The following is an 18,232-nucleotide window of genomic DNA, read 5'->3' on the forward strand; positions in this document are numbered from 1 at the left end:
CTAGACTACAAGGTCTCGCCTTCAGAGGCTGCTCTGTGTTACAAGTCTGATACAGTAAACTGTCCAATGTCCATTTCTCTTCCCATTCAGGAACGTTTCCCTCTGTGACTTAGTAAGACAGTCAACAATGGCTTTCAAAGAAAGTCTTATAAGGAGAGCACATGAAGCGCGCTGTAACAGATGCTTCACAAGCCACAATAAACGGTGTCATGGGATACTGAGAAGCCTGTTTATATTCACACACACACACACACACACACACACACACACACACACACACACACACACACACACACACACACACACACACACACACACCTGCTCTGTACTGGGGTTTATCCTTGACCATTCATTGACCCTGTTGACCCTGAAAACTGGACATGCAGCGTGACACCTCCTTCAGTGGCTCTTGGACCAGTCAGTCGGGACTGGCAGCAGGGCGCTGAGCTTCTGTGCCCCTTGCCCTCTGACTCTAACATGGACCACAGATAAAGTTATAAAATAATAACACATATTATTAACCTTAACAGTAAATGTATGTGTAGAGAATGTAGAAGAATGTAGAGAACTTTTAATCCGCACCCTTTTAATCCGCACCCTAAATAACTGAACATAGACAATGAAGGATCATCTGCAGGACTCAACTTACTGTACTCTTAATCATATCTGTATTTAATATGTTAGCTCTAAATGATTTCTTTTCTAATGCCCTACATTTTTCATACTACACTGTGTCTGAGCATTGTGAAATCACAATAAAGCTTCTTATTGTAGTCTTTGTCTTCTTCTAAATATAGCAATAATGAAATACCACACACACACACACACACACACACACACACACTTCAGTGACTCTAACGGCTTTTTCACACCTATAAATGACCTTAAAATGAAAAGCACCTGTCATTTGCCCACATTAAAATTAAAAGCCTGAAATTTCTTTCGCACTTGATTTTATGTTCTATAAAACAACATGGTGAAATACTTTTAATTTGTATCGCTGATCATCTGCACAGAGATCTCCTTTGAAGTTACAGTAAACACTTTTGAACACAGGGTTTAGTATCATAATGCCTCTTTGTTGTTCCTAAGAGTGCGGTTTCTAGACTACATGTCCGCTCTACAGTGAGTGACTAATAGTGACTTGAACTTCTCTAGTGTGTTGATTTGTTGCATCATGCAGAGGCGTGTGGGTTCTAAGGTCAACGAAAAATAAAAAAAAACAACTTTGTTTTTATATGATGAGATAATTTAACAAGATAAAAAGTATTTTATTTAATAATTTATCATTTTACATACCTTATGCATTCATAATCAATACATGTATTTTGGTGGTTAACTGAACAGTGGGGGCTCTGCCAAATGTCAGTAGATACTGTAGGTCAGCACTTATTAACACATGAGCACTTTTTATTTTAGTTTTTTCCCCTGTGATGAATACAAATACAGGTTAGTTCAGTTAATTCCTTGGGGACAGGTAGGGGCTTCGCAGAAGGAGCCCAGCGCGCGCAGCCTACTGTACCATCACCCATTGAGTAGTTGGATTGCAACAGAGCTCCGAGGCGCAGGGCGCGTGCAGACCGTCAGGCTGCACAGTCCTCGCAGGGACTCGCTCCCACTCCTCCACTTGGGTCTCTGGGTAAACAGCACCGCCCCGATGGTTGTTTGTTCTAAGTGTGGACCGATCCATCGCAGCGCGCCGGGCTCGATTGACGCTGTCTGCTGATCTGCTGCTGCGGATTGCTCCGAATAACAAGGCTGCTCGCTAATTCCCGTCTATCGGGTCTTTCGCCAAAACGCCGAGAGAGTCGGGTCCAAAAAAAGCCAACGAGGCCGGCAAGAACGCCGCGCCGCCGGACTCCGTCCCCCAGAATGGCTTCGGGAGACCTTTACGAGGTAGGATAAAAGCATGTGTGAGGAAAATGCTCTGTAATACAGACGAATAATGGAATTAGGAAGTAAAGGGGAGGGCGTCGCGTATGTAAAAGCGGCGTCCGGAGCCCTTTAACAGGCGAAACTAACCCCTGTCAAGCTTCGCGAACACGAGCCTGGTGGATTTCTGCGTCCACTTTATGTGGCTTCTGGCGTACTTTGACGCGATTCCTCGCGACTGTGGCGTGGAGATAAGATGTCATTTACGGGCAGAACTCCGGAGCCCGTCGCCGAGTTGAAAGTCGTGGTAAAGTGACAGCAGCGCTGAGCGGACGGACGTGGTGAATAGCTGCAGACGCGGAGATGGTTCCGAAGGTGCGCGTGCGTTTTGCCATCACCGCCGTTGCAGCGGCGTGACACACGAGAAGCGGGGACCATTTATTTTTATCGAGCGCTGTAAACAAAGCTGCTTTCCGTGGCTCGCGCGTGGATTTGTCAGACGTGTGACTCCGACCACGCTGGGCGTAATAGCAATGATAATAAAAAAGTTGGCCAAACTGGTGGCAGGAAGGTCACGCTGCCCCCGTCGCGCAACATCCTCGTGGAACGGGTGCCAGAATGTGCGTGAAGCCTGGCTCCCGCATCGGCGTCGCTCGGCCACGCTCTGACTGTCATTAGGCTTTGTTTTGTTGCCCCGGTGTCAGATGGTTGTCTTCACAGTGACAGGGGGAGATCCGGTCTCTTTTTTTAAAACTCTGCTGAATCACAGGGACAAATAAACGTCAAGCTCTAGTTGGATATGGAAGTTTTTTTTGCTCCAGACCCGACTGGGAATGGTGAACTTCTAATGAGTGTTAAAGCAGATAACAATATCTGCTCACTGCATTGACAGACAACGAATAACGACTCAAGCAGGACATCGGTTCCAAAACCATAGATTCAATCAATTAAATACTAATTCCCTTTCTCACAGTTGGCTTCACTGGTTGTTTTGTTAAAATTGTGACTCTTTATTGCAGAAGAATGAGCTCCTCAGCAATGTGTCCATATGTGACTGTGCTGTTCTTTATTTCATTCTTTGCACTCTTTATAAAACACAGATTTCAAAACAAGCCTGGCGCTCAAGGACCCATGCTTTTTAAACATTCACTTGTTCGTGCTACCACCATTGTTCAGGTCATATTTTCAGTAATTACTGGTTGGGGAAAAACATCCACGTTAGGCCCCAGCTTGAAAATCCCAGTGACGCGAATGTGGCGTTGCATCAATGAAGTAAGGAGTCGTGAGTAATATTGTACTTCTGTTTTCATGCTTGTTTCAGAAAGGCTGTTGGTTGGATCTGAAATTCGCTTGATGTGTCAGTTTGTACTTTTTAGCTGTGATTGAATTGAACTCATTAAGTTTTATTTTTAATTTTCTGGTTTATAATGATGTATGACTTGAGATAGAATTGCTGTAAAATATATATTTAAAAATAACCTGTACTGCGTCAAAAGATTGTGTCTAATAATGTTGGGATTTCTATAGGGAAATAATATCTTTGAGGAGCCTGTGCATGATGGGAAATATTCTACTTTGAATATACAAGCTAATAATGTTACAGTGAAGAGGTTAGTTTGCGACAGGTTGCTATGAAATGAAAGTAGTTCATTGTTCAGTTTGAGCTATACAGTAGGGAGGTAATTACACATTTCTGCATGAAGTGAGGAACAATTTAAATACATGTAAAAACATTCTCTGCATCAGTAGACACAAATATAAGTATTCAACAGAAATCAGGCCAACAATGAGGCTGCATCTTGACATCGCTCACAAGTTACTGCAAGAAGTTGTGAAGTGAATGTTCTTAGTAGCTGTTATTGCTCCTCTTTACTTATAACATATTAGAGAGTCAGTGAGATGGAGTTTGGCTTGAAAGCAAGTGGTTTGAAACCATCATGTAGGTATTTACTGTAAGAATGTTTCTCATTTAGTTTAGTGGTTGCAAAGTGCAAATATTTCACCCCACACAATCATCCAGTTATTAAACATGGTCCATAGAGGCTGGATCATGAATTTTGATCAAAGTTTTAATTCATCCAGTAAAATATCCCAATTATCTGCCTCAGGGATGGTGTTGGCGTGCTTAGTGCTCAGATGATGGTAATCCCAGTGTTGACAAATTAGCAGCTTTCTTCATTTTAGGATTCCTTTGGTGAATTAAAAACTGCTTAGCAACAACCATAGCAACTCTGGAGCTGGACGTTTACTCATCTCTCTTGGGGGAGAGAGAGAGAGAGAGAGAGAGAGAGAGAGAGAGAGAGAGAGGGAGAGAGAGTCGCCTCTACCTGTTAATGAACGGGAGCCCGCGGCTGTGTGTGAGTGGAGCAGACCCAGCTGGGCTGGTGGGTGTGTTCAGCCACACCCAGAAGGGATGTCGGTGTCTATTACGCACCTGTCGTGACATCCTTGACCGACTGGTGTTTGTTTTTGTTTCTGCGTTTCGAGTTGGAGGATGCTGAGAAGGAATTTAGCAGCCGAGGGAGTGGAGATGCCCTCCTCCACTCTTGTATCTCATGCTGAAGAACCAAGTGTTAGTAAACCTCCCTGGTCTCCTCCTCCACTTTAGTTCTTTTTTTCTCTGCACAAGTCTCTGTTATACAGTATATAGGTGTAGTGTGTCAAATACTGATCTGACCCACTAATTAACACAGTAGACCCCAGCAGAGGCTTAAAAATCTAATTTAGCACGGTTCCCTAACTTAAGCTGATGTTTCTATATATTGAATACCCTTTTTATGTTTGCAGTTGGAGGGTGTAATGGTTTTGAGTAGAATTGTCTTAATAATAAAAATAATTTGAGGGTCTCAGGACAGAGACGAGGGTTTGGACGGACAGTTTGAGGCCACGTGTACAGATAACAGGAAACACCTAAAGTAGCAACCTTAGGGATCTGGCCATCTGTTGAGCCTAAGATCAACTGCTCAACATCATCCACCGTTTCTACATCCTGTGACCTGTGGGAATATGTCCCTTAAATCAGTGGTTCTCATCTGGTCTGGCTTCAGGACCCACCATGACCCCTTAATGAAAAGCTGCGACCCAAATCGAGGAAATTTCCCAAATGCATTATTCATAAGGCTGACATAACAATCAGGCGATTTCAGCAGCATTTTTCTAAATTTAGTAATTTTTAATAGACTCAGTTGGTGTTTTCACGTAAAATACATAAGGTGAAATTATGTAGCTGAGAATGCTCACTGACTCTGTGACAACCAACACTGCAATATGGAAAAATTCAGATTCACAAGCTTAGACGCAGGGAAACGCACACCCGAGGACGCACGAGGGACACGAGGAGAGGAACCGAACAGAGCAGTGGAGCCATGAACAGTAACAGGAACAGTGAGGACGTCAGCGAGGAGGTGAATTGGAGGAGCGCGACAGCAAGTGAGCGAGCGAAAAATAATAAAACAACATTTTATTTTAATATGGTGACCCCCTGAAAACGGGTTCGCGACCCGCTTGTGGGTCCCGACCCGCCAGTTGGGAATCACTGCCTTAAACCACTGAATGCTCCTCTGTGTCACCAGCTAACTTATATTTTTCTGTTAGGTTTAACTTTGAATTTAGTTTAGAGGATGATAGAAATCACCATCAGAACGGTGAGATTGTACGTTCAGGGTCATATGACAGTATAAAGCATGCATAACATCTAACCAAACAGGTTTAACTTTGACAACTAAAACATTTATTTTGAAGTGAAACCAAAAGTGGCTTCAGCTACTGTACATACTGTAAGGGCTAGAACGGCAGACGTGCCTAGAAAACTGTGAGCGTGTGCAGTTTGAAAAGCTGGTTGAACTTCAGTCAGTAAAACAGTATACGTATAAATGCATTTGCATTGAATGCATATGAATGCAGTACTAGTGACTGTCCACCATGATTTGCTTTCAGTGGCTGTGGCTGTACTCCAGCTGTGAGTGCACTCAATGACTTGCTGGACTGGTCTGTCTTGGTGGGAGGTATTAGTTATTCAGGCCAAATCAAAGATTTTTAAAATGAGTTCCTTGACTGTGGGGATTGATAAATGCAGGTTTGGTATTTCAGTGTTTACAGTTCAGCAGCAGGGTCTACAGCCTGGTCAACACCACTGGTGATGGATGTTATACCCTGCAGCTGACCACGTTTACTCCTTCCCAAGTGTCTAAATGTCTCTGGTGTGTGTGTGTGTGTGTGTGTGTGTGTGTGTGTGTGTGTGTGTGTGTGTGTGTGTGTGTGTGTGTGTGTGTGTGTGTGTGTGTGTGTGTGTGCGTGTATGTGCATGTGCGTGCATGCGTGCGTGCGTGTGTGTGTCCTCGTCTTCTCTCTGAACGTCTCTCAGCTGTGAGGTTCAGCTCTGCAGCTGTCTGCTCCTGGTAATGTGCATACTGTACTGTAGCACATTTAAGAACATGAGGAGCAGTCATTACCGCAACCTCTGATGAAAAACCCATTAGTCTCATGGCCCAAAACCATGCTGAATATATGAATGTGCTATAATTATAATTATTGTTTCCTGCCTTTTGCTTTAGGTGCTAAAGAACGAATAGCTGCACGGAGCATGTTTTAGCACCAAAATCAGATGAACGCTGCACGATGCTAAAGGATGTTATGTTTGTGTAAATATGCCCCCATGTGGTTCAGTGATAAGAAGTCTTATGCATAATTACCCAACCCCAAACCTGCATGTTGCATATTTGAGATATGGAGAACAGTGGTGCAGGGAAGAAGAAGGAACAAACCGCGCAGTCAACCTGTGCTACGACATAACACATTTAAACATGTAACAATATTTTTTGTTATATAAAAAAAGCTTTTAAATTGAGACGCGATGCTCCATGTTTAGACGTTTGTGGAGAACTTTGTTTAGTTTGGATTCTGGGTGGACTCCCTTTAATGCAGCTTCTCCCCTGCTAGCTGTAGTAGAGCGATGCCTGTCTGCAGCCTTTGTCCTGCACATGCGCCCAATAGAAGTCTGGCTTTCCAGGCAGATTAAAGGACAGGCAGCGCAGAACCCCCATGTAGGCTTGGCTTTTATACAGAACAGGATAAAAGACGGGCCTGAAAGCGCCTATTTTTGCATCAGACCGCCGTCTGTGACACTTCACCTTGACTGTAATCAGCAGGTTAAATTACCAATCAAGCTGAATGCAATCAAGCTGCATTGCAAAGCAGCGACTCAGACTCAGTCACGCACACACACTGTGCCTGATGACATCAGCAGGAAACGATGATACAACACGTCACTGCTGCAATGTTAAATCATGTCGCGGAGTAAATGAGTGTCTGTGCAGAGCGTGAGGACCGGTGCCACCGTTTCTTCCTCTGACCAGATGGCCGTAGGTTCATGGTTTGCATGAGGTGTTTGAGGTTTGTTGGTGAAAGCAGCCAGGATGTCACCTCAGCTCCACTCTGCTCTTATCTGTCTTCTACAGACGATTAGTATTTATCTTAAGCTTGACTCATTGATTTTTTTAAAACACCTGACACTCCGATATCTGAAAATATATATATGCATAAGCAGATGGCCTCATCCTCATTTTAATGGGATTACTGTATGTAATTAGACTTTAAAATGTAACTTCTCTCTCTGTGCTGCCTTCAGGTGGAGCGGATTGTGGACAAGAGGCGGAACAAAAAGGGTAAGTGGGAGTACCTGATTAGGTGGAAAGGCTACGGAAGCAAGGAGGACACGTGGGAGCCAGAGCACCACCTGATGCACTGTGAGGAGTTCATCGACCAGTTCAACAGCTTGAGGCTGCATTCACACAAACGGCCCAGAATTCCAAAACCCTGCGGAGACGCGCTCGGCGCCGGGCACCCTCCGGCCACGGACGTGTCCCGAGCCCGGCCCGAGGCCCGGAAGAAGAAAAGGACTTGCGGGCCAGCCGTGGGGGTCAGAGTGGGAACTGTGCTGCCGATGGGAGGCAGGGACGCAGCAGCCGCCCAGAAGCAGAAGAAGGCGGGCGCGGGAGCCGGGAAACACGGCTTAGGGGACAGAATGAGCAAAGCCATGACCTACAAGGCTCCTCCACCGGGGGGGCCTCACTTCGTCCATCCTGTGAGGGACCCTCATAATGGCCTTCAGAACGGAGAGACGGAGCCCCTCATGTACAGGACAGAAGCCAGGTCTCACAGACTTCCATCAGACGGTGCAGACGGAGACCTCAGAGAGACGCGGACCACTGGGCCTCCATTCAACACCGAACTAGGTACAGTAAGATGCTACACAACAGCAACAGCCCTATGATCATAGAGGCCTGTTATAGGATGTATTATATTGTTTCAAATGATGTTTTACAACACATATCAGCACAGGACTAACTTTGGTTCTTAACTACAGGAGCAGCTGATAAGAGCTTTTAGAGTTTTACTCCTGGGTCACAGTCCAAGTCCTGCTTCACTAGAGTTAATAATTATATCTGGTCAGGCTACACTGACCATGTTCTACGTGTGGATTATCGCCTTGAAGCCAGTTCACTCGCTTTGACCCATCACAATTAGTGAATTAGTGATTAAAACGGCGACGCCTCTTTGTGATGACACGGGGGTTACAGGTAGAAGCCAGCGTGATGCCCCCCCCCCTCTGCCGGCTAATCTGCTAATCCTTGCAAAACTGCAGCGCTCACCTCCTTCAGCATCCTCAGCTCCACCGTTGACCAGCTACACACAAGGCCATGCAAATTGAACAGAAGCAGATTTTGCATTGGGTCATGGTCGGTCATGGTAGCTAATAAGGCAGTGTCAAAGTGTCAGGAGCATTTTTAGAATGATTATTGTTACGTAACGTATCAGATCATACAGGTTGTAATTGAAGCATAGCCTCATTTTAACTTGGCCTCAGCCTCAGTCTCTTCCTAGACTTTGCCTGTAGAATTTACTGATGATTCTGTGTTAGATGGACCGAGTCCAATTCATTGCTGTCGCTGCAGTATTTCAGCTCTTACTGCATGTGTTGCTTCTGACTTAGAGGAAGTTTGGAAGGATTAGAAAACTATTTAGGTCAGGAGTTGCTCCAATTTGTTTTAGTGATACCCTGGAAAATTTCACACCTGCATCTTTCTCATTTAGAATTCTATTTCTGCTTGTACTCGCGCAGAACCGACTGGAAGGTCAGGTTTTACGGATTTTTGAAGCACCTGCAGGGCACCACAGCATAAAACAGCTAGGAACCGCAGACACTGGCTCTCGTTGAGGCTCCGCTGAAACCGGAGAGAATTTTAAAATATCCAATCTACCTAAAATATCCAATCTGCTCTCAGCCATTGCTTGTGTTCTTGGGCCATGCCTTGATCTTCATTGATGAAGGACATAAGTTGTAGAAATATTTAGGGATTTAAAAAAAGATTCATATGATAAGGAAACTCTGGCTCCAGTGTCAATCAACTAAATGGTTTGTGTGTTAGGACAAACAGGCAAAGGCCAGAGGAGGAGCCCATTCCATTCCTAATAAGGAACAGTTTGAACTGGTTTGTCTGACGGGAGAACAAAGGGAACGAAGGGGAAAAGAAACGTGGGATAATAAATTAGAAAAAACTCCTCATAGCACATAATACATCAACAGAGGTGAATTTACTGTTCACACACCCGTTGAGCTGAACAAACCAAATAACGTGTGAACCACTGTGGTAACTTCATGTTGCAAATGGTTCTAATGTGAAGCACTGACCTGGGGACTGTTCAAAGAGTGGTGGTTTCCTGCACAGACTGTGGTTCTACCTGTCCAGGAAGTAACTCAGCGGCTGTTTCATCCACGTATCCTTTTATAACATGTTAGATTTTAGAGTAATGTATGTTCAGTTGAGATTTTACTGCTCCCATAAGACTGTCAACAGCAGAAGAAATCAGCTCTATTTCTAGATTGGAATCTTGAAATATTAATGCAATCAAAGAACATTCAAATTCCAGGAATCCTGCTCGCATCACGCAGAGCAGAGCTCTCAAACATCGCGGGACGAAAAGCCACTGCCTGTGGGAACTACAATAGCAGGATTTCCCGCTTTAAGTGTCCGTGGCTCAAAAAACGAATTACTGTGGGCAGAGAAGTCGCGTGCGAAACCGCTGCTGAACAGAACTCGCCATAAAGCACAGTCCTGCAGAGTCTGTCGTACGCAGTTCAAACAGCATCGTACACCAGCTCTCTCACCTGACAGGCATTTAAACTATAGATGATACACATGTTTTCTTATAAGCGTGTAGTAGATGTTGCTATTTTTGTGTATAGGTTGCAAAAGATTTGTGCTGCAGTAACATGAAAAATGCAGATATCTGCTTAAGAATTTATTGGTAATACAGTATGTAGCATCTCTATCAGGCCTAAATAATACATAGAGTAACACTTCTGCCTTTTCCTTAAGACCCGTCCACAGATGAAGAATATCATGGCAGGTTGGTTTATTTAGGTGTTTTGTATTTGACATCCGACACCACAAACGTAAGAATCAAAGCTAAAGTGCCTTTCAGTCTACCTGTGGCTGATTGAATGAGGTGAATGCAGGTTAAGCCCTGTCTAAAAGCTAAAAGAGCGGGGGGATCTGGGATGAAGCACCCACGCCCTTGGGTGCGCTTGTAATTTCTACCCAAGAGTTGCTAAAAGCATAATCACAACTTGTTGTTTTGATTGTAAAAGGTCAAAACTAATTTCAAAGTTAAGGAGGAACACAAAGCGTGCAGGAAGTGACAGTGACTCTGCTGGATTTCGTCTACGCAGACTGTTGGAGTAACGAGAAGCCGTCAGTCAGTCTGTACAGACCAAACACATAGCAGATAAACTGGTTGTCTAGGTCACATCAAGCTCTATATGCTACAAACACGTCTCCCAGAAAAACCAGCCGCCCTCTCTGACAGCTGATAAACGTTCAGGCTGTAACTGCACTGCTCTGGGGACAGTTCTTTGTCTCGGTTTAATGGTTCTGACCCAGAGGACGTATTGACCGGCCCCTCGTCCCTGTCACCGCAGGCGCTCCTCTGGCCAACGGGAAGCTGCAGCTGCACAGCTCGGCCAAGCGGAAGCTGGCCGAGGACAAGGGCTACGTGTTTGACAAGCGGCTCAGGTACAACGTGCGGCAGAGCGACAGCAACTGCCGCTTCCGAGACATCGTGGTGAGGAAGGAGGAGGGCTTCACGCACGTCCTGCTCTCCAGCCAGACCACGGACAACAACGCGCTGACGCCGGAGGTGAGAGGGGGGACGGACGCACGCCTGCAGCCGCTGCAGCACCGCATGGAGACACACACGTCTGTCCTTAGCACGTCCTGTAATTATCCGACTCTCTGATGTTTTCCCCGTTGCCGTGGAGCTCTGTTTGGGAAACAGAAAGGAGAAAGGGTTCCTCGGTAGCGGCTGCAGAGATGCCCTGGAGCAATGCAGGGCCCCGGTTCCTCCTGGAACCGCTCCAGGGGATCTGTTGAGGAAAAGCGCGGCTTTATTTGACAGCTGTCAGGTGTGAATGCGTTTGACTGCGTGAATCTCAGCAAACGCCTGTGTACTCTGTAAATGGATGCTGGAGAATCGCTTTTGGGCTCTGTCCTTCGTCCAACGCCGACTTCGCCTGAAATTGCCTCCCGCGAAACAAGGCCTCTACTAGTGCAATAATTAAGGAAACAGAAGAATCTGGTGTTGAGCCATCTGTTGTTTTTGCAGCAGAAGAAATAATGCAGCAGGTTCACAGAGGAGAGCTGTAACTAATTAAATAGGAACTACAGTCAGAGTTACAAATGTCCACTGCTTGTTAGAAATAACACTGACATGTGAATTATACCGTTTGTAGTCTGTTAACATCTGCTGATTTACCTGTGTGGCAATCGATTATATCTGTGGGTACAGAGGAATAATGTGCAATGGCTGAGAATGAAAAGGTCAAACCCCAAGACAATATGGTAGATGTGCTTCATAACAATGGCAGGACTGGTGGTCTGTCTCGGTATGAATATCCTTTGCTCACAGAGGCAGGAAGTAAGTTATCGCACCTGTTAATCTGGTGGAAAAGTGTTTGGACCACGTTAGGCAGCGATGACGCGACACAGGCGTTGTAGCAAACGGCCCACTGCCAGGAGGCGTTTGCTCATATTTAGCTTCATGCTTAATTATTCATTCCAGAGCGACATTTATTTGTGTGCAGCCTCAGCGCTGCCGCGTTTCCGACACTGGAGCCGTGGATCCTGTGCATCTGCCCCTGTGAATGTGGCTTAGTGGCTCTGTGCCCCTGATGATTCACTGGCTGAATTGGCCGCCCGCGGGGATGCACCAGCCCTGATTGGATGCTTGTTTCCACACTCCAATCAACATCAAGCTGGCCTATTTAAATGTGGCCCTCGCCGGACACGTCGTCCAGCTGCGTTTTCCAATGCTCATCTGATGGTTTTCCTCATTGCAGCCCTTTCCGGTTTATTGGTGTGAACAATATTAGTTTCATTTAGTAAGAATTATTGTAAGTGTCCTACAGAAAATATAAACAAGCAGGCATTTCCTGCACTCAGCTGCTGTGATGTGACTCAGACCTTCTACGGAGGGCGGCTCCTGCTTTGATGCAGCTCGTGGCGCTTCTCAAACACTGGAGTGGCCTGGACCGTGCATGCACGTGTGTGTGTGTGTGTGTACTTTTATGTGTCACAGTAAGCCCGTAAGCTCTGGGCTTATCAAGCAGCTCTGATAGCACCTTTTCTGTCTGCTGGTCTTTGAAGCTACAGGAACAAGAGAGCTGGAAAATGTGATTACTGCGAGGCTGTGGCAGAGAAAATCTCAGCGTGCGTCGTTCACCCAAACACCACATGGTTTCATTAAGAGAGGAAGTTCACCAAGCTGTTCCCTGGTTCTCTCTCTGTCACCCTATGGCCTAATGTACTGTAGCTGTCTGTTCTTATGCATAATATGAGATTACTGAAATATATTTGAACAGCTTGTAGTTTGTCATTATTTTAAATTTGCTGACGATACGAATTAACGATTAATAGTAACAGAGCTGCAATCAATTATTTTGATGGAAACCGTATCCTTTGCTTTCAATAGTGGCAATAGTATGTGGGCTGTACACGCCTTCCTTTAATAAAGCTACAATCACAGGAGGAGAAGAACAATCATTTTTCATAGCAGACACTTTGACTCCAGTTGGAGAACACAGGTGTAAATAACCGCAATGCTAATAAGACCAAAGGAGGCTCAGCTGGTTTTAAGTGTCCCTGTAAGCTGCCCACACACAGCAATAGCCTCCGCCGACACACACACACACACACACACACACACACACACACACACACACACACACACACACACACACACACACACACTCACACACACACGCAGCTGACGACGCTCGTGTTATTATGTACATCTGTGCTCATTTGGGATTAAACTGTCACCCGTGAAAAGAGCTGCTGGAGTTCAGGCTCGAGCTCAAACTGTTTTGTATATGTGAATTTTAGGGGTGCCTGGTGAATTCACACAGTGGCATAAGTAGGTTTGTCTCAGCGCTCAGTGTTAAGTATTTAAATATGAGGACGGGTGACTGTATCAGCGATGACATGAACTGCAGGGAGCCTTTGGAAGCAGGGATCTGAAGGAATGAGTCATTTCCACAAAAGTCAAACTACTTCAGCTTTGACTAACAACAGACAGAAGAACAGGTGTGTCAGAGCTACTTTAAAGACGCATATTGTCTTCGTATCCTCAAGGTCTTTGCTCATAGCATGTGAATGTGACTCTGACTGTGGAGCGAACATCTGCTGCCTCCGCTCCATGCGTCTGGGCAGGATTTAAACTTCCCTCATCACTCGCAAGGATGCGAACAGTTAAAACCGGGGACACAGATTACGTGCTGGGTGAAACATACACAATTAAGTTCACTTTGAGGTTTGGTGCTTAAAGTGGGTCAGAGGTGATAATCATTAGATTGAGCAGACAGCATTGTGTGGCCTTCCAGACGATCCCTTATCAGGTCTGTCTGACAAATGAAGCAGAGACAGGAACGCTGGCCTGTTGGCGCTGCTAGGTCTGTCATCACGGCACGTATCGTATTGAAGGTGTAAACACCACGGCAGCCATCAACATACAGTCAGGAATAAGAGCTGCGAGCTGCGGGCGAGTCGTCATGTAAACATTTGACCTGCTGCTGAGAGGCTGATGTGAACGAGCCAGACACTAAATGGCTGCCAGCAGAGCAACCGTGCTTCATCAATTCGCTGTTGATGCACTTGTGCGGCAGTTGACTGAATGTGAAAAGCATCATTTTGATGAGAGTAAGCATTCTTGCAGACAGACACTCACTGCCTGTGACAGTCTCACCCCAGAGGTTCATCCAGGTCGTCCGGAGCCCATAAAGACTGTTTGACGATGGGTTTGATTCCTCCGTTGTCTTCAGATCATGAAGGAGGTGTGTCGGGCTCTGGGTAATGCAGCGGCTGACGACAGCAAGCTCCTGCTGCTCAGCTCCGTTGGGACGGTGTTCTGCAGCGGCCTGGAGCCGTCCTACCTGATAGGACGTCTGTCCACGGACCGCAGGAAAGAGAGCAGCCGCATCGCAGACGCCGTCCAGTAAGGCTCCGCTCCGCTCCGCTCCGCCCACCGTCACGCTTGACAAACTGTGTGCTAATAGTTCTGTGGCTGCTTCAGAGAGTTCGTGTTGGCCTTCATCCACTTCAAGAAGCCCATCGTGGTGGCCATAAACGGACCGGCCCTGGGCTTGGGAGCCTCCATCCTGCCCCTGTGCGATGTGGTCTGGGCCAGCGAGAGAGCCTGGTTCCAAACTCCTTGCGCAGCCCTTCACCTCACGCCCTCTGGATGCTCCTCCTATACCTTCCCCCAGATCCTGGGTGTAGCTCTGGTGGGTGTCCTCAATGCTCAATGTAATCGCTCATACAACCGCTGATTATTAAACGCTCACTCTGTCGACGCCGACAGGCCAATGAGATGCTGTTCTGTGGAAGGAAACTCACGGCGCAGGAGGCTTGCAGCCGAGGTCTGGTGTCGCAGGTCTTCTGGCCAACCACGTTTAACCAAGAGGTGATGCTGCGCGTGAAGGAGATGGCGTCCTGCAACGCCGTGGTAGGTCGTCGCCCACATGGAGAAGCTCCGCCTCGAATCTAACCAGTGACACCTCCCCCTGCGTTCTGTTTGACAGGTTTTAGAAGAGTCCAAATGTTTGGTGAGGAGCATCCTCATGTCGGTCCTGGAGGAGGTGAATGAGAAAGAATGCCAGATGCTGAAGCAGCTGTGGTGCTCAACCAAAGGACTGGAGGCACTTTTCAGTTATCTGCAGAACAAGGCGTATGAGAAGTGAATGGAGCCGGAGGCGTCGGCGTGGGTGCGAGGGAGCCCACAGAAACGTGACGGGGACGAGGCTGCCGCTCAAACCGAAGGACACGCTGCGTGAATGTCTACCATCAAAACAGATCCTTTCATTACGTAGCGTTTTATTGGACCTACAGATGGGTCCAGATGTTTCTTCCCTATTTAATAAGGAGTCAATGAGCAAAGGGCCAAATGTGCAAGAGTTTTGTACCTGATGTCGGTGTGTTAGCACATGATGGAGCAATTATAATATATATATCAATATATATTTATTTCAGATTTGTAAAAGTGTTCTTTTCTCTATATAACGTGCAGTTTTTAGGATTTTATTGTCTTCAGCAGTTTTCAATTGTAAACCAAAGTTTGCATGAGGACACGTTCTTGCTCCTTCCATGGACATCACAACCTCTCTGTCAGATTTACGATCATGAAGCAGACTCACTCAGATGATAATAAATAAGTAATGATATGAAAAAAAATATATTTATTTTTCTAGCTGGCCCCGTGTTTCGGTCGTGCAATGCTGGACCAGCTCCATGCCGTCTCCTGCCTCAAGTGGAGGAGTTCAAGCATCGTGCTAAAGAATTTACCATCCATTTACCAGTCGGTCTACGTTCCCAGGTCTGCCCTCTTTGCTTAGACTGCTGCCTCATATGCAGTGGCAAATGGATAATGGGTGGATAATAACAAAATGTTGCTTTCATTCATCTTACAACTCACTGTAAAATTAATTTTCATCATCAGTACTTTGCTTCTGTTTCAAATATCAAGACTGAGTCTTGTGATAATACAGAATTAATTTTGTCTTTACACTGTCGGCATCCATTCCTCTTCATTTTCATCTGCAACAAAACAACTATGGCAAGAATGTAATGATAGTCTGGTGGAGGTCAGGGTTTTGCTTCCAAGGGCAACTTGTTAGAAAAGAAAGGCTCCTATAAGAGGTTTTGCAAACCAGAAAAATAAATAGAAATGGAAAACACTGGAAGTTTGATAAACAAAGGCATTACTGGATTATTAGCTGTACATACTTTATCACATGAAGAGACTTCCACTGGATTGTACCTATTTTTTGAACTACATCTTGTAGCTTTACATGTAGTTTTAACAGTGTGAAATGACTGACTGTTTCTTCGAAGTCGGTCGTGTTCATTATCTGACTGAACGTTATCAGCTCAGTGCACAGGTGAGATGCTTCATGCTGAAGGAACTTTATTTTTATCATTATTATTTCCAATGACCCATAATGTGGAGATGCAACAGTTGTGTATCTGGAGTTGACGCTTCCTCATCTGCATGTGGTGATTAGAGGTTTTTGAAAATGTTCTATATTTTAATGTCTGTGATAAGGATCTATTTTGTTTCACCAAAAAAACGAAACATGTCTGTGAAAACTGTGAATCTCAGTAGATGTTCGTCTGTTTCCTGCAGTTGTTCACATGCAGTACAGAGTGACGCTTTGTGTAGCGAAGTGCATGTAAAATACTGTACATATGAATGTGCTGCCTGTGCGAGTACCTTGTCTTCAGGGTATGTTTTGTACCAGCAGTGTAGGTGTTCTACAAGCATATTTAATTGAGATAACTGTCGTGGATGTGAAGTGCCATGTGGTTTCCTCGACCCCCACAATCACCCTTTCTAGATGATCCTGTAAACTTTGATGAACTGAAGTGGTCAGAGTGGAGGATCATTTTGTATGAGTATAATTTCAAAAACCAAAATGTGTGAACACTCTAAATGTTTACCTTTCCATCTGACAGAGGATTTTGTTGTAAATGACAGAGGCCTGCGACATAAATTAATATATGACGTTGTGTTCAGCTGGGCCTTGTACGTTTGAAGAGCTTGTGTCATTTGCAGCCACTGCTGCTGGATCACAGGGAATCATTTATGGTCTGGTGACACCGTCTTGAATTAGGACAAAACCAGTGGCATAAATCAGTGTAAGGTTACGAAGAGTTCAACCCTTGCTGTCGCCTGGTTTTGCCACCTACTAACTAAACCTGGCAGATACATAATCATCTGCAGAACAGTGAGTCAGTGCACACAGTTGGTCATGTACTCGCAGGCAGTCTGGCAGGTTTGTGACCAAAAACTCCCATTAGGCTTAAACCTTCCGTTGTCTTGTGTTCGTAGCTCCAGGTCTGCTGTTGAATTCCAGTTAATATCTGCAGCTCTCGCTTGCTATTGTATGTTCTGCGTCACTGAATGCAAGTCACTCAGGTTCACTGAGCGCTAATCACATCGATGCTCACAACAGAGGTGTTTATGTATTTATTTATTTATTTGAATAACATTATATTATTTTTCCAGCATGTCTCCTGTGATAGAAAATGCCTTTAGTTAAATTTTTGGTTTCTGACCCAAATTCCCACCTCAGCTTTGTGTCGTTAAGATGTAAGATGTAAATTGGTATAAAGAACTACTGATGTTATTTATTACAACTGACTGCAGCTTTGAGTGTTGTTTCATAACCATCACATTACGTGTCTCATGTATCTGTATTTTATCATGGTTTCTTCTTTACATGATCTCAAAGCACACCTTAGGGTGCCTTACTGTTAAAGGTTGATCCATACATTGTGATGGGTAGATTTACTTCAAATAAAGAAACACAACTTTCACAGTGTGTGACAGTGTTTTTCTTTCATCATTGCTCCAAAATGGCAAAGCTGGTGTGGACAGGATGACTATGTAAAGGAAACCTTTTGTTTTGCCATCTATCAAGTCTTTAATACCTTTAATAATAGAATGTAAAGCATGCAACCCAGATACAAGTGGCTGAAATGAGTTTCCTTCCCAGGGTGGCAGGGCACACCCTCAGAGATGAGGGCGAGGAGCTCGGAGAAGAGCTGCCGCTACTCCATAGAGGGGAGCCAGGCATTTCAGCAGATGCCTTATGGACACCTCCCCAGTGGGAGATGTTCTGGGCATGTCTCACCTAAAAGAGGCCAGAGGAAGAACCAGGACCCAAGACTGGAGGGACTATGCCTCCCTCCTGGCTTGGGAAACAACTTGGGATCACCTGAAGAACTGGAAGAAGTGTCCAGGGAGA

The 18,232-nt window shown here is 45.4% G+C and overlaps 1 protein-coding gene and 1 long non-coding RNA gene across 2 annotated transcripts; one reads left to right on the forward strand and one right to left on the reverse strand.

The window, feature by feature from the left end:
• Window positions 1–1,247: 1,247 nt before the first annotated feature.
• Window positions 1,248–2,497, reverse strand: LOC121202119 (uncharacterized). The gene is made up of 2 exons (XR_005897445.2): window positions 2,023–2,497; window positions 1,248–1,887 (listed from the first exon to the last, which is right to left on the reverse strand). It is a non-coding gene; the product is annotated as an uncharacterized LOC121202119 (long non-coding RNA).
• Window positions 1,764–17,801, forward strand: LOC114852230 (chromodomain Y-like protein 2). Its single transcript, XM_029144498.3, has 7 exons — window positions 1,764–1,896; window positions 7,499–8,105; window positions 10,853–11,070; window positions 14,249–14,421; window positions 14,500–14,710; window positions 14,788–14,931; window positions 15,008–17,801. Exons 1-7 carry the CDS (start codon window positions 1,873–1,875, stop codon window positions 15,164–15,166), a joined length of 1,536 nt encoding a protein of 511 aa, XP_029000331.1. The 5' UTR covers window positions 1,764–1,872; the 3' UTR covers window positions 15,167–17,801.
• The last annotated feature ends 431 nt before the right edge of the window (window positions 17,802–18,232 follow it).

Source organism: Betta splendens, chromosome 3 (assembly GCF_900634795.4).
Source record: "Betta splendens chromosome 3, fBetSpl5.4, whole genome shotgun sequence".
In the NCBI taxonomy this organism is placed as follows: Eukaryota; Metazoa; Chordata; class Actinopteri; order Anabantiformes; family Osphronemidae; genus Betta; species Betta splendens.

What these genes read in the sequence shown, in the direction of transcription:
- LOC114852230 (XM_029144498.3), top strand. Translation starts at nt 1,873, where the DNA reads ATGGCTTCGGGAGACCTTTACGAG. An exon ending in TCCATTCAACACCGAACTAG is followed by an intron (nt 8,106 to 10,852) that starts GTACAGTAAGAT and finishes CTGTCACCGCAG; the next exon opens with GCGCTCCTCTGGCCAACGGG. An exon ending in TGGCGTCCTGCAACGCCGTG is followed by an intron (nt 14,932 to 15,007) that starts GTAGGTCGTCGC and finishes TCTGTTTGACAG; the next exon opens with GTTTTAGAAGAGTCCAAATG.